Genomic DNA, 12,418 nt, shown 5'->3' on the forward strand with positions numbered 1-12,418 from the left:
ATGAGCTACAGCGAGACCCTATCTCAGTATGAGCTACAGAGAGACCCTATCTCAGTATGAGCTACAGCGAGACCCTATCTCAGTATGAGCTACAGCGAGACCCTATCTCAGTATGAGCTACAGCGAGACCCTATCTCAGTATGAGCTACAGCGAGACCCTATGTCAGTAAAGCAGCAGTTCAGTATAATTGGAGAGTGAGCACTGGGCCAGCCTTTACAACACCTCGAGTTTACTTCACAGTGTTACCAATCCTGCCATACATTTGCATGCAGACCTAGGCACTCAAGCTTATATTATACATGTCTATGCAGAACCGTATATGTACATTTCGTGAAACAAGACTGGCCCTCGTTTTGTATAGTATCCTCTGACTGTCTACTTGGTTATTTTAGCCTACAGTGGTTTTAGGATCCTCTGACGTTTGGTTCCACAGCTTTCCTTTGCCTCCCAGGGCCCTGAGTCCTAAGCTGCAGTTGTTCTGCTGAGTGGGCAGTGTTCTCTTCTTCTCTCCAAACCCCGAGATGAAAGCATGTGCCCTTTCTCCTGGGAGCTCCTTGCTGCAAACAGTCCCGGGGCTCCCAAGGTCCAGGCATAGAAACAGCATTGCATCCTGCCTACAGAGCACCCCACATACTTGAATTAAATGAAAAATGCAATAGGGATTGAATAGTACCAAAATATTCCTACTGATAGGAATCCCTACTGTCATTCTACAGAAAGCTACTGAATTGATGCTAGCTTGTAGTTATTTGATCAGACTAGGGTAATAGTATTAAACTAGATTAACAATTAAAATAAAACCACAGTATTATTTAGGGTGTTCAAACCCAGGCCTGGTATATAAAGAATGTGTTTGAGGCTCCAGGAGAGGGGAGCTGTGAATACGTAGGTGGCTCTGCTTCTGCCAGTGCTGCCATTGAGAAAAGACAGGTTCTCACAACTTCTCTGAGCTGGTACGGAGGGGGTGCTTTGCAAAGCTTTCCTATGGGATATGCAAAGGTAGAAAGCTAGCTCTGAGATAGGTCTGTTTCCTAGGCTTCACAGGGGATGTGTACTTTATCCAGGAGAGTGTACTAAACCCCAGAAGAAATCTCTTGTAATCACCTAATCATAGCCCCTCCCCTTCCCCTCCCCCTCTCCTTTCCCTTTTTTGGGGTTAGTTGGTGTTTGTTTGTTCGTTTGTTTTGATTCGGGTTTTCTGTTGTAGCCCTGGCTGTTCTGGAACTAGCTCTATAAACCAGGCTGGCCTCAAACTCAGAGATCTGCCTGCCTTCCTGTACCTCACAGTTCTGGGATTAAAGGCATGCACCACCGCTGCCCACCCTAGGACCCATGATTTTTAGCCTGCATCCTTTCCATTGTTGCTGAGCCCTCTAACAAGAGCTAGCCATCAGCCAGTAACCCTCTGCATGCTGCATCTTGGCTATCATTTACAGGTCATTCAAAGTTACTGTTCCACCATGTCCAGGTGAATAATGGACAATATTGGATTGGCTCTTAAAATTTTATAAAAACAAAAACAAAAATATTCCCTAATATAACACTAAATTAAGAACAAATCAAAAAATAAATAAAAATAGGCTACAAAGGAGATGGTTGCTGTGGCCCACTGTACCATAAACACTGCTATGTGTTAGTATGGAGAAGGGAAGCAGGACAAACTAACAAGTAAACAGGCATCAAAGCCTTGTCCTTTACATCAGCAATGGTTTTTTTTGTTTTTTGTTTTTTGTTTTTTTTTCAAATTTCCTACTTCAGCTTTACTTTTTAGTGAGAAAAGCCAATAATTTTCATTGTTAAATTCCTCATATTGTTATCCCATCTAGAAATAGTAGAAGAGTTAAAGAATAATATAACATCCATGAAAATGTTTCCTAACAAGGTAGGAGGCAGGGCAGCCAGTTACTCAGGCAGATTATGGAATCCACAGGCGGCCTCATTCTGAGCAGTCTGAGTTAGGGGCCATGGAGCAGGAGAGGGCAGCAGGGACTCCTTTGCCAGGGAGGAGGAGAGTGCCAGCTTAAGATCTCAGCTACAGGGCTGCTCCTCCCTCAACCCCCCAAAGCCCTAGCAAGCTCTCCCTTTCCACAGCATGCTGCCATCTGCCTCTGGGCACTCTCTCTGATGGTAACATCAGTGGACTAGGTAATTAAGCCAGCAAGCTTCTTGCATACATTTACATTTTGCTCTCTCCATTAGAGTCCCTCAGGCAGCAAAAACCTTTTCATAGTTGGGCAGAATGCTGCCTCAGAAAAATGCTGACATTCCTGATTTGCCCCTGCAGGCTTTGCATTTCCTCATGTGACACGTGTGTCAGAACTGTCAAGACTTGCCTGCCTGTCTGCAGTCTGACATTAACCCCTGAGCACCAGATGCCCGAAGACTGACTCTTCATTGTCAGTGTGGATGCCCACGTAGATCTGCGAGCTGACAGAGAAAAGCCCAGAGACACTGGTTCTAAAATACAGAGCCTGCCTTCCAGCAGGCCCCATCACCTTACCCCTGAAGGGACAGTTTCCTTCTGAAGTCTGCAGCCTGCATTGCTGGAACCTTCTTTATCTTAGTTTATTAGATCAGTGAAAACAGTCAGGAACTGGGGCTGTGCTATGCTGGAGCTTTTAGATAGGGAGGGAGAGGGCGAGAGAGCTCCAGGCTCAGGAAGAGGGGAACAAGCGGTAACTAAGATAGATGCTCCTTTGTGCTGGCTTTCCTTTCAGGGAGAATGATTGACACCACCTTTCTAAGGCTCTGATCTATTGACCATATACAAGTGCTGCTGTGCTGGCTTTCCTTTCAGGGAGAATGATTGACACCACCTTTCTAAGGCTCTGATCTATTGACCATATACAAGTGCTACTATATCTCACCAAGTAAAGCAGGCCATGTCTATATTAATAAAGGGAATAATTCATCAAGAAGATATAACAATCATAACTATATATTGTGCCAAATGTAGGAACTCTATCATGAGTATTGTATTCCAGAAAAATGGAGGAGCATGTGTTTTTCCATAGTGTAAGAGTTTATTGAGTAACAGTACACTACGACTTGCATCAGTTTGCCAGATAGTTTTCTTGCCTTAGCTGTCTTCCTGCCTTAGCTGTCTTCCTGCCTTAGCTGTCTTCCTGCCTTAGCTGTCTTCCTGCCTTAGCTGTCTTCCTACCTTAGCTGTCTTCCTACCTTAGCAGTCTTCCTACACCTTAGCAGACTGGCTGAGGTGAATGCAGGCTCTTTTATTCCAGTCTTAATTACTAATATTAACTCAAATCTTAATTGTTAATATTAACTCTCATATCAGAACACACAGGATACAATAAATGTATCTATATAGAGCTATACATATATGTGATTTGCAGAACCTATACAAGGTAAAGAGGCTATACAGTAGTACTATAGGAGCTTTTCAGAAATGGGTGGATTGAAATGTATAGAGATAAGATGCATAAGTGTTTATAGATAAGATCAATATATTGATAAGATAACAAATCCAAACCAGCCTTGGGAAAGAAGCTATTGCTGTCAAGATCAGGCCTTGAAAGAAGCAGAGTAGAAACTGAAGATGTAGCCAGCTGTGGAGTCACAAGAGCAGAACGCAGTGTGCAGCAGGAGCTAAGTCCGAGGGACATGCATATGCCTGAGTCGATAGCAGTGGGCCATGTCAACATGGAGGACTGAGCTGAGGGGTGATTGGGTCTTCTCCACCTGTATCTTATGCATATTCCAGATAACAAATGACAAGTTTGTGCAAGCCTCTGCCATGACCATGCTAGGAATATTCTATTTTATGGGATTCAAGTGAAGGAGTTACACCCTCTCTTGGTCTGGCATGTCTGATCCATTCTTGGGCATGGTTTTACTGATATGATTTTAATGTACTCTTGTGCCCCTGCTATCTCAGTTCACCCCCATACCTTTGTAGGTTAGCACCATTTCTCCTGCTAGGCATAAGTCATCTGTCTGTGCTGTGGGTGGTGTTGGACAGATGGTGGTGTTGGTGAGTCCACCTGCTGCATGTAATTATCTTCCATCCTTAAAATGGGAGTCAAATCTGTTTGTAAAATGAAGTCTGTCAGGGCAAGGTACAACCTGACAAACCATTATACTTTTACACAGTATGAAGTGACTTAGAATAGGACGTAACATGACCTCAGCATGCTCTCAGTTTCATAAAAACAAACACTGATGGGCGTAGACGGTCAGATGGGGGCTGGGGAGATGGCTCAGCGGTTAAGAGCACTGACTGTTCTGCCAGAGGTCCTGAGTTCAGTTCCCAGCAACCACATGGTGGCTCACAGCCATCTCTAATGGGATCTGATGCCCTCTTCCGATGTGTCTGAAGACAGCTGCAATGTACTCATATAAATAAAAAATAAATCTTTAAAAGGTCAGATGGGTCCTGCTGCAGTGATAATGAATGACTCAAGACCCTAATTTTTCATAAGCCATTTAAACTGAAGACCAACAAGAACAACTACAAAACTTCAGACTTAAGCTATACTACAAGTCAAGTGGACATAGCAGGCATTTGCAGAATAACCCATCTAACAGATTCAAAATTTACGATCTGCTATGTGACCCACAGAAATCTCTTAAAACAGGCCAGAAAACAAGTCTTGACAAATATGAAAGAATTAAAACAGTAACATATCTTATCAGATTATAGTTGCTATAACCAGAAACCAATAGCAACAGTAACTATAGAAAATATACAGATATGTGAAAACTGATTTTTATTATTATTGCTGTGTGTGCTCAGACATATGTAATTTGGCAAACATATGGAAGTCAGAAGATAATTTATAGAGTCTGTTTTCTCATTCCAACTTAACATGGGTTCCAGGGCTTGTATTCAGGTCTCCAGACTTGAAGGGGAAGTACCTTTACCCACTGAACCACCTCACTGTGTGTGTGTGTGTGTGTGTGTGTGTGTGTGTGTGTGTGTGTGTGTTGGAGTGCATGTGTATATAGGCATGCATACACTCAGCCATACACACTATATAACATTTAAGTATTTCAGGTGTGCTCACGTGTGCTGTAGTATTCGTGTTAAGAGTAGAAGAGCCCTTTAATCCCAGCACTTGGGAGGCAGAGGCAGGTGAATTTCTGAGTTCAAGGCCAGCCTGGTCTACAGAGTGACTTCCAGGACAGCCAGAGCTATACAGAGAAACCCTGTCTCAAAAAACAAAAAACAAACAAACAAAAGAGTAGAAGAGCTCTTGTAGGAGCTGCTTCTCACCTACCACTGTATGGATTTCAGGGAATAAACCGAGGCCATCAGGCTTGGCAGGAAGTTCCATTACCCACTGAGCCATTGTGCCAGTTCCCTGTCAGTACATGCTTGAATGACCAATGGGATAGCTAAAGAATAGGTAGGACATTTAAAGTTACTAGAATCCAGTGAAAGCAAATGTACAATTTCCCAGAACCTTTGACTGCCATTAAAGCAGCTCTGATGAGAAGCTTAGAGCTTTAATGCTTATAGCAAAAATCAAAAGGATCTCAAATAAATAAGCCCAACAGGATACTTCAAAGTGTTAGAAACAAGAGCCAGCCAAACCCAAAAGCAGCATTCAAGATCAGGGCAGGAATTAATGAAACAGGCACTAAGAGTAACATATGACCAGTCAGACAGAGTTGGTTCTTTGAATAGTAACCAGAAAAAAGAAAGGACCCAAGGATCATAAAACTGAATATGAAAAGGATGTTTATTCTAGACTCAGCGAGGCGCCCAGGATGGGAGCACTCTGAGAACCGGTTTCACAAAGACTCGAGAAGAGTCTAGACATGGATGAATTCCTAGAGATGGGGCCTGCTAAATTACTAAACCAAGTAAGTGTAATGACGCAGTGAAGTAAGGAAGAACAAAACGTCTTCCAACCAAAGGGCCCAGGACCAGATGAGGTCACTGCCAATCCTAAAAACCCTCTTGGGATGAGCTAAGACCTGTACTGGTCAGACTGTTCTACAAATGGGAAAGAGGAGGCAAACTACCAAACCCACTCCACCGAGTAAGCATCATTATCCTGAAACCGAAACTAGGGAGAGACAGAGCATCACCGCTGTAGTCAGACTCCTTGATAGATACAAAAACAACTGCACGTACCTGTTTGGGTTTCACTCTGATTGGTCCAGAAACACATTAGAATTATTATTATTATTATTATTATTATTATTATTATTATCTAGGAAATTTACCAGAAATTTTAAGGGATTGGTGGCAAATTCCTGCCATTGAAAGACTTCATGTTTCTGGCTTCTGCTTCCCAGTGACTCCAATATGGCTCCCAGGAGAGCAAAAGAGCTCCCCGTGGACCTCCTTGTCTTCTGCATGGTCTGTGCTGAGAGACAGTAAACTCCAAACAGGGATCCTTCTTGAGATCTTGTCGACCCCAAGTAGACATATTCCCTATTACACAGGGAATCTCAAAAGGTGACAAGTGGTTCTACATGAAATTAGAAAGCTTAAAGCACCCATTTACATAAAAGAAAAACCTTATAACCTTCTGGTTTCAACCAAGGATGAAAATCAATAAATGTCATACAACACAGAGATAAACTTCTGTATATGAACTGCATGATCAACTCAAATATAAGTTTGAGTTGAGGCCCTTGACAAAGTGTAGAATCCTGTAATAAAGAATAGAGGAACATATCTCAGGATAATGAAGGCTACACATGCTAGATCTTTAGTCAGCATTATACTAAACAGGAAAAACTGAAAGCAATTCTTCTGAAGTCAGTGATGAGCCAGGGTGCCCACTCTCTCTTCCTATTCAGTATAGTGCTCAGTCTTAACAAGGGACACAAATAATAAAGGAAAAATGGAAAGTATCCCTATTTTTAGATGATCTGACCTTATATTTAAAAGATTCTAAAGATTTGATTAGGAAACCATGAAACCTAATACACACTTAAGCAAAATAACAACATACAAAAATATCATCTTTTCTATATATAATAAACTTTCTAAGAAAGGAATAATGGGAAAATCCCATTTGCCATAAACCAGATGGATAAAAGGCCTGGAAACTGAGCCACCTGAAGCAGTAAGGACCTCTGCAGCAAAGCGTAAGGTGCTGAGGACAGCGATGGCATTGGGGAAGCACTATCTGCTGACTGATGTAGAGCATTCATGTTGTCAAGTGGTTGTGTAGTCAATGTAATCCTAATCAAAATCCTGGTAATGTTCTTCACAGAACTATAAAAATAATTAAAACTGACATAGAAGCATAAGATTTCTAAATAGCCAAAGCAATCTGAATCAGAAAGAGTAATGCTGGAGCCTGTGTATCACACTATATTAACGAGTTAAAGGGACAAACCTGTATGACACTAGGAAAAAGGAAGATGTAGACAAGTCACAGTTACATTCCCTGCCACCTAGTCTTTGACATATGTATCTGAGACATGTGTTAGAGAAAGGACAGCACCTGATAACCTTTTTTAAGTAAACAGTTAGATAATGTAAAAAAAACGAAAAACAAATGGAACAGGGGGTTTCTATCTGTAGAAGAGAGAAGTGGAACAGGGGGTTTCTATATATAGAAGAGAGAAACAAAAATCAATTTAAAGTGGATCAAAGATGTTGACATAAGAAGTTTGAAATACTGGTGAAAAACATCCTGAAAATACTCAAGCGGTAAAAACAGAGCCGCACGGGAGATCTCAAGAGTTTAGAAAGAGGTTCTGAAAAGAACTCCAGTAGCACAGGGACTCTCAAAAGGTGACAAGTGGTTCTACATGAAATTAGAAAGCTTAAGCTGAGTGTGGTTGCATATGCTTTGGGAGGCATAAGCAGGTGGATCTCTTGAGTTTGAGAACCCCTCTCTCAAAAAAGAGAAAACAAAAGGAAAAGAAAAGAAAGAAAGGTGAAAGAAAAAAGTTAAAGAAAGAAGGGAGTGAGAGAGGGAAAGATTGAAATTGAGAGAGAGACAGAGAAAGAGAGACAGAAACAGAGAGAGGAGTGCTTCTGCAAAGCAAAGGAAATAATAGTGAAGAGAGCCGAAACTAAGCAAGTGGGGCTGGTGAGGGGACAGCCTGAGTTCCTGAGTTCAGTGCCTGTGATCCACATGGGGGTTGTCAGGTCAGTGGCCAGTGCCATAGCCTCTAACGGCTACTGGCATGTGTATGTGTGCAGACACACACTAAATAGAACAAAGAAGGGTCTTTGCCAGCTACAGTCTGGACAGCAAACTGATATCTAGGATATATAAAGAAGGACAAAAATAAACACCAGCAAAATTGTCCAATTGGTAAGTGGGTTAATCTGCTGAGCAGACTAGTCTCAAAGGAATTAGTATAAATTCCCAGTTAGTATTTGAAAAGGTGTTCAACATCCTCAGCCATTAAAACAGTTTTAATTAAAACTGTTTTGGAGCCGGGCGTGGTGGCGCATGCCTTTAATTGGGGAGGCAGAGGCCAGCCTGGTCTACAAAGTGAGTTCCAGGACAGCCAGAGCTATATAGAGAAACCCTGTCTTGAAAAAACAAACAAACAAACAAACAAACAAAGAAAAAACTGTTTTGGAAGTCCATCTCACCCAAGGAAGAATGACTGCTATCAGGATAACAAATGTTGGCCAAGCTGTGCTGAAAGAGAAACCGTTATTCACTACAGTGGCTGGTGCAGAAGTCACTGTAGAAGTCAAAGCAGAAGCTCCTAAAAAACAAAGCCTAAAAATACAGCTACTCTGTGATGCAGCTAACCCGCTAAACCCGCTCATGGGTGTGCACCGGGGCACTGAGTAACAGCCATGCCATGCCTTGTGCTCCTGGGCTTTAAGCTGTAATACTGATCACAAGAGCTGACGGATTGAAGCAGCAGAGCTATCCACACCTGTTTACCAATAGCCTGGGTCTTATTTCACAAGTACAGTAGTTTTTTCACTCTGATTGGTCCAGAAACACATTAGAATATTTGTCTGTATTATCTAGGAAATGACCAGAAATTTTAAGGGATTGGTGGCAAATTCCTGCCATTGAAAGACTTCATGTTTCTGGCTTCTGCTTCCCAGTGACTCCAATATGGCTCCCAGGAGAGCAAAAGAGCTCCCCGTGGACCTCCTTGTCTTCTGCATGGTCTGTGCTGAGAGACAGTAAACTCCAAACAGGGATCCTTCTTGAGACCTTGTCTACCCCAAGTCCTTAGCCTCCTGCCTCATTCTCTTCTGCAGCTCTCATGACCCCTAAAATGCCTTGTAGAGAGCCTCACTTCCTGCAGGCTTCAGACAGTGTCTGCCCTGTGTGGGGAAGATGGCTAGCTGCATGTGGACCCTCAGCGGAGTCCGCTTTCCTCTCTCTGACTTTGGTCTCTATGCGAGTTTCTAAGTTCAGGGCCTTGCTGCCCTCTCAGGCTTTTTCTCAGAGCTGGGGAGGGGTAGGTTTGGTGGCAAGTAGCATGGAAGAGACCAGCACTGGTCCTGAATGTGGGCTCAGGAGCAGCAGGACCGCTGTTGTCCTGCATTTCGTGATTAGCCTTAACCTAAGCCTGGCTGAAAACTGACAGCTGGGCAGCCATGACTCATTTAAATGTGACTTTCCCCGAACTAGAAATAGACATTTTTTTTCTAAGGGATCTAATACTTGACTAATTAACTCTACCTTCTGGCTAGAATATGTAACCTTGGAAGTGCTGCTATATTTAGAATAATCTCTAAGAATGACAGTGTAGAATTTCTGCTTTTCATAGCACCTTAATTAATTTTCTTTTGTTTTGGAAAGTACTTCAGGTGGTGGCTTTTTTTTTTTTTTTTTTCACTTGCTGGTGCTTCAGATCCCATCTGGAGTCAGGAACAGGGAGGGCTCAGGCTGTGCTCCCTGACAGGAAGTGACGTGTGAGTGCAGCTGCACGGAGGGCTCCTTAGGCACCTCTGTTAGTGACCACTCCAGAGACTGATCCTGTCAGAAAGACAGCTGTGAGTGGCTTAGAGCTCCACAGGGCTAGATGACTGACTGACTAAGCAGGCCGTGTTTACCAGGCTGCTTTCTAACGATCTCACCCTCCATCTCTGTGCCAGGCCTCCTGGACACAGCTCGTCCCATGCATGTGTGCCTGGATGCTCCCTCCCTGCCTCCCTCCATCTCTCCTAACCTTCCTTTCTGTCTTTCCTTGTATCTTTTGTAGGTTGCATTGAAAGTATCCTAAAGGATAATTGTGAAAAACACATATAAACTATTAAATTAACTTCCTAGATAAATTTTAGATTTGGCTTTAAATTTCCTGAAGCTGAAGATAAAAGAAAATCAGCTGTCTAGTTTTCTAGATAAAACACACTCAGCTCTAGTTCTCCAGCTCAGAAGGACTTGAGGCAGCTGTACAGACTGAAGAGGAAGGTGCTCTTAGCACTGCTTCCTGAGGGCCTGAGACTCTCCTGGACCTTGTTGCTGAACTTGTCTTTGCTTTTAGCTCCCTTCCTGTTTGTGTCTCGGTGAACATCTTTTTGGGTTGGGTTTGACGGGCTGGCACTGGGTCTCTGTACCTAGAGGCTGGTATGGAACGTGGGGCCGCTTCACCTACTGCTTCCTGAAACAGTCTTTCTTCCCTCTGTCCACTTCTATTTCACCTACCCTGGTGCCCTTCTTGGGCTTTCCCAATTCCTGTCAGCTTTCTTTATTCCTTGTCATTCCTGTTTTCTTTTGCTCCTGTAATTTGATATTTTAAACACTGTCTTTCAAGTCACTGGTTTCTTAGGTTTACTGAGGCTTGCTGGTAATACTTGACAATGTTATGTTTGGTCTACGTGTTCTTCATCTGTAGGAGTTTTTAAAATTCATTTTCAAAGATAATGAGAGAATCAAATATAACCAGCTGTTGTCCAGAAACACAGCGCCAGGTTGCCCCAAATTCCATGTTCTAAAATGGTGTTAATTTCACAAAGTTTTTATAAAATTATAAATCAAAGCATGGTTAATGCATTGTTCGACATATTAGGGTGGGTTGGAACAGAGCCAGGAACTCTTTGTTATCGGACTCAGAGATTATCTGCTGCCATCTTGACCTTCTGTTGACGCAAAGGATTGATTTGATAGTCATGAGGCTCTTGGGTCCCCCATGGAGGTGTAGGCAAGAAAGAGGTGGCTATTGGGAGGCTGAAGGGAGCCCGAAGACTGCTCACCACCCTCGTCATCGTAGCTCTCCACAGTCACAGCCATGTCACCCATTCCTCAGCCATGTACAGCATTTAAGATGTATTTGACTTTTTTCTTTTTCTGAAGACATGAGTTCACAGTTCCTTCTGTTAGCCAAGCAATCACCTTTTGTGCATACAAAGACTGACTAGCGCTCTGTGTCCCACTGTGCTATTGCAGTCACCAAGAGCAGGAATGGTTAAACATCGCCGACTCTTCAGCTGCCAGGAACCAGATCTAAAGTGTTTTCAGCCTCAGGATCTGAGATACATGTGCTGTGTAAACTTAGGAATAGTGCACCTAATGTCAACACAGTAAAACCACACTGTGGCCTGAGGATTTAAGGCAACAGATGAGAGAAGGGAGCAATTTTATTTATTTATTTATTTATTTATTTATTTATTTATTTATTTTTGGTTTTTCGAGACAGGGTTTCTCTGTGTAGCCCTGGCTGCCCTGGAACTCACTCTGTAGACCAGGCTGGCCTTGAACTCAGAAATCCGCCTGCCTCTGCCTCCTGAGTGCTGGGATTAAAGGCGTGTGCCACCACACCCGGCAGAAGGGGGCATTTTTAATCAACTAGAAATGGCATTTTAAACTACATAGATAATGTTGCTCGTCTACAATTGTGTTTATTTGTTATGACAGTTTTGTTGATGTTTGGAGTGTTATATTTTGTTCTTCCACTTTTGGAGCTGTTCGGGAAGGGTTAGGAGGCATGGCCTTGTTGAAGGAGGCGTGTCAGTAAGGGTGGGCTTTGAAGTTTCAAAAGGCCGTGCTATTTCCAGTTAGCTCTCTCTGCTTCCTACTGGGGCTCAAGATGTGAGCGCGCAGGTTCTGCCCCAGTGCCAGGCCTGCCTTCTTCCTGCTGTGCTTCCTGGCATCATGATGTCACCTGCTCTATCGCTCTGAAACTGAGAGCCCAAGTAAAGCCTTCTATCAACTGCCTTGGCTATGCTGTCTTATGACAGCACTAAAAACATAGCTAAGACGTGTGTGTGTGTGTGTGTGTGTGTGTGTGTGTACATTTGGGCATATGTGTGTGGACGCCAGAGGCTGATGCTAAGTTTCTTGAGATTCTTGAGATTCTGTCCACATTATCTTTGGAGATAATGTATTGCCCCAATGCCAGGGCTCACAGATTTAATTCGTCTAGCTAGCAAAGTAGCTTCAGGCATACACACTGGTCTCTGACTTCCAAGAGTTGGGTAGTAAGCATGTACCACCAGGCCAGGCATTTATACATGTATTAGGGATCTGAACTCCAACCATCATGCTTGCATGACAAGCA

The 12,418-nt window shown here is 43.1% G+C and overlaps 1 protein-coding gene across 3 annotated transcripts in view; it reads left to right on the plus strand.

Moving 5' to 3' along the window:
- Cog5 (component of oligomeric golgi complex 5) overlaps nt 1–12,418 on the plus strand; it is a 293,171-nt gene that overhangs the window by 257,481 nt on the left and 23,272 nt on the right. The window contains exon 20 of one of the 3 annotated variants that reach the window (XM_029484711.1): nt 2,286–2,556. The exons of the other annotated variants lie outside the window; for them this stretch is intronic. Within the exon in view, the coding sequence (XP_029340571.1) occupies nt 2,286–2,388 (103 nt within the window). The 3' untranslated portion in view covers nt 2,389–2,556. Of the gene's footprint in view, nt 1–2,285; nt 2,557–12,418 lie in introns of those variants that run through there. 3 annotated transcript variants of the gene reach the window in all.

Source organism: Mus caroli, chromosome 12 (assembly GCF_900094665.2).
Source record: "Mus caroli chromosome 12, CAROLI_EIJ_v1.1, whole genome shotgun sequence".
Taxonomy (NCBI): Eukaryota; Metazoa; Chordata; class Mammalia; order Rodentia; family Muridae; genus Mus; species Mus caroli.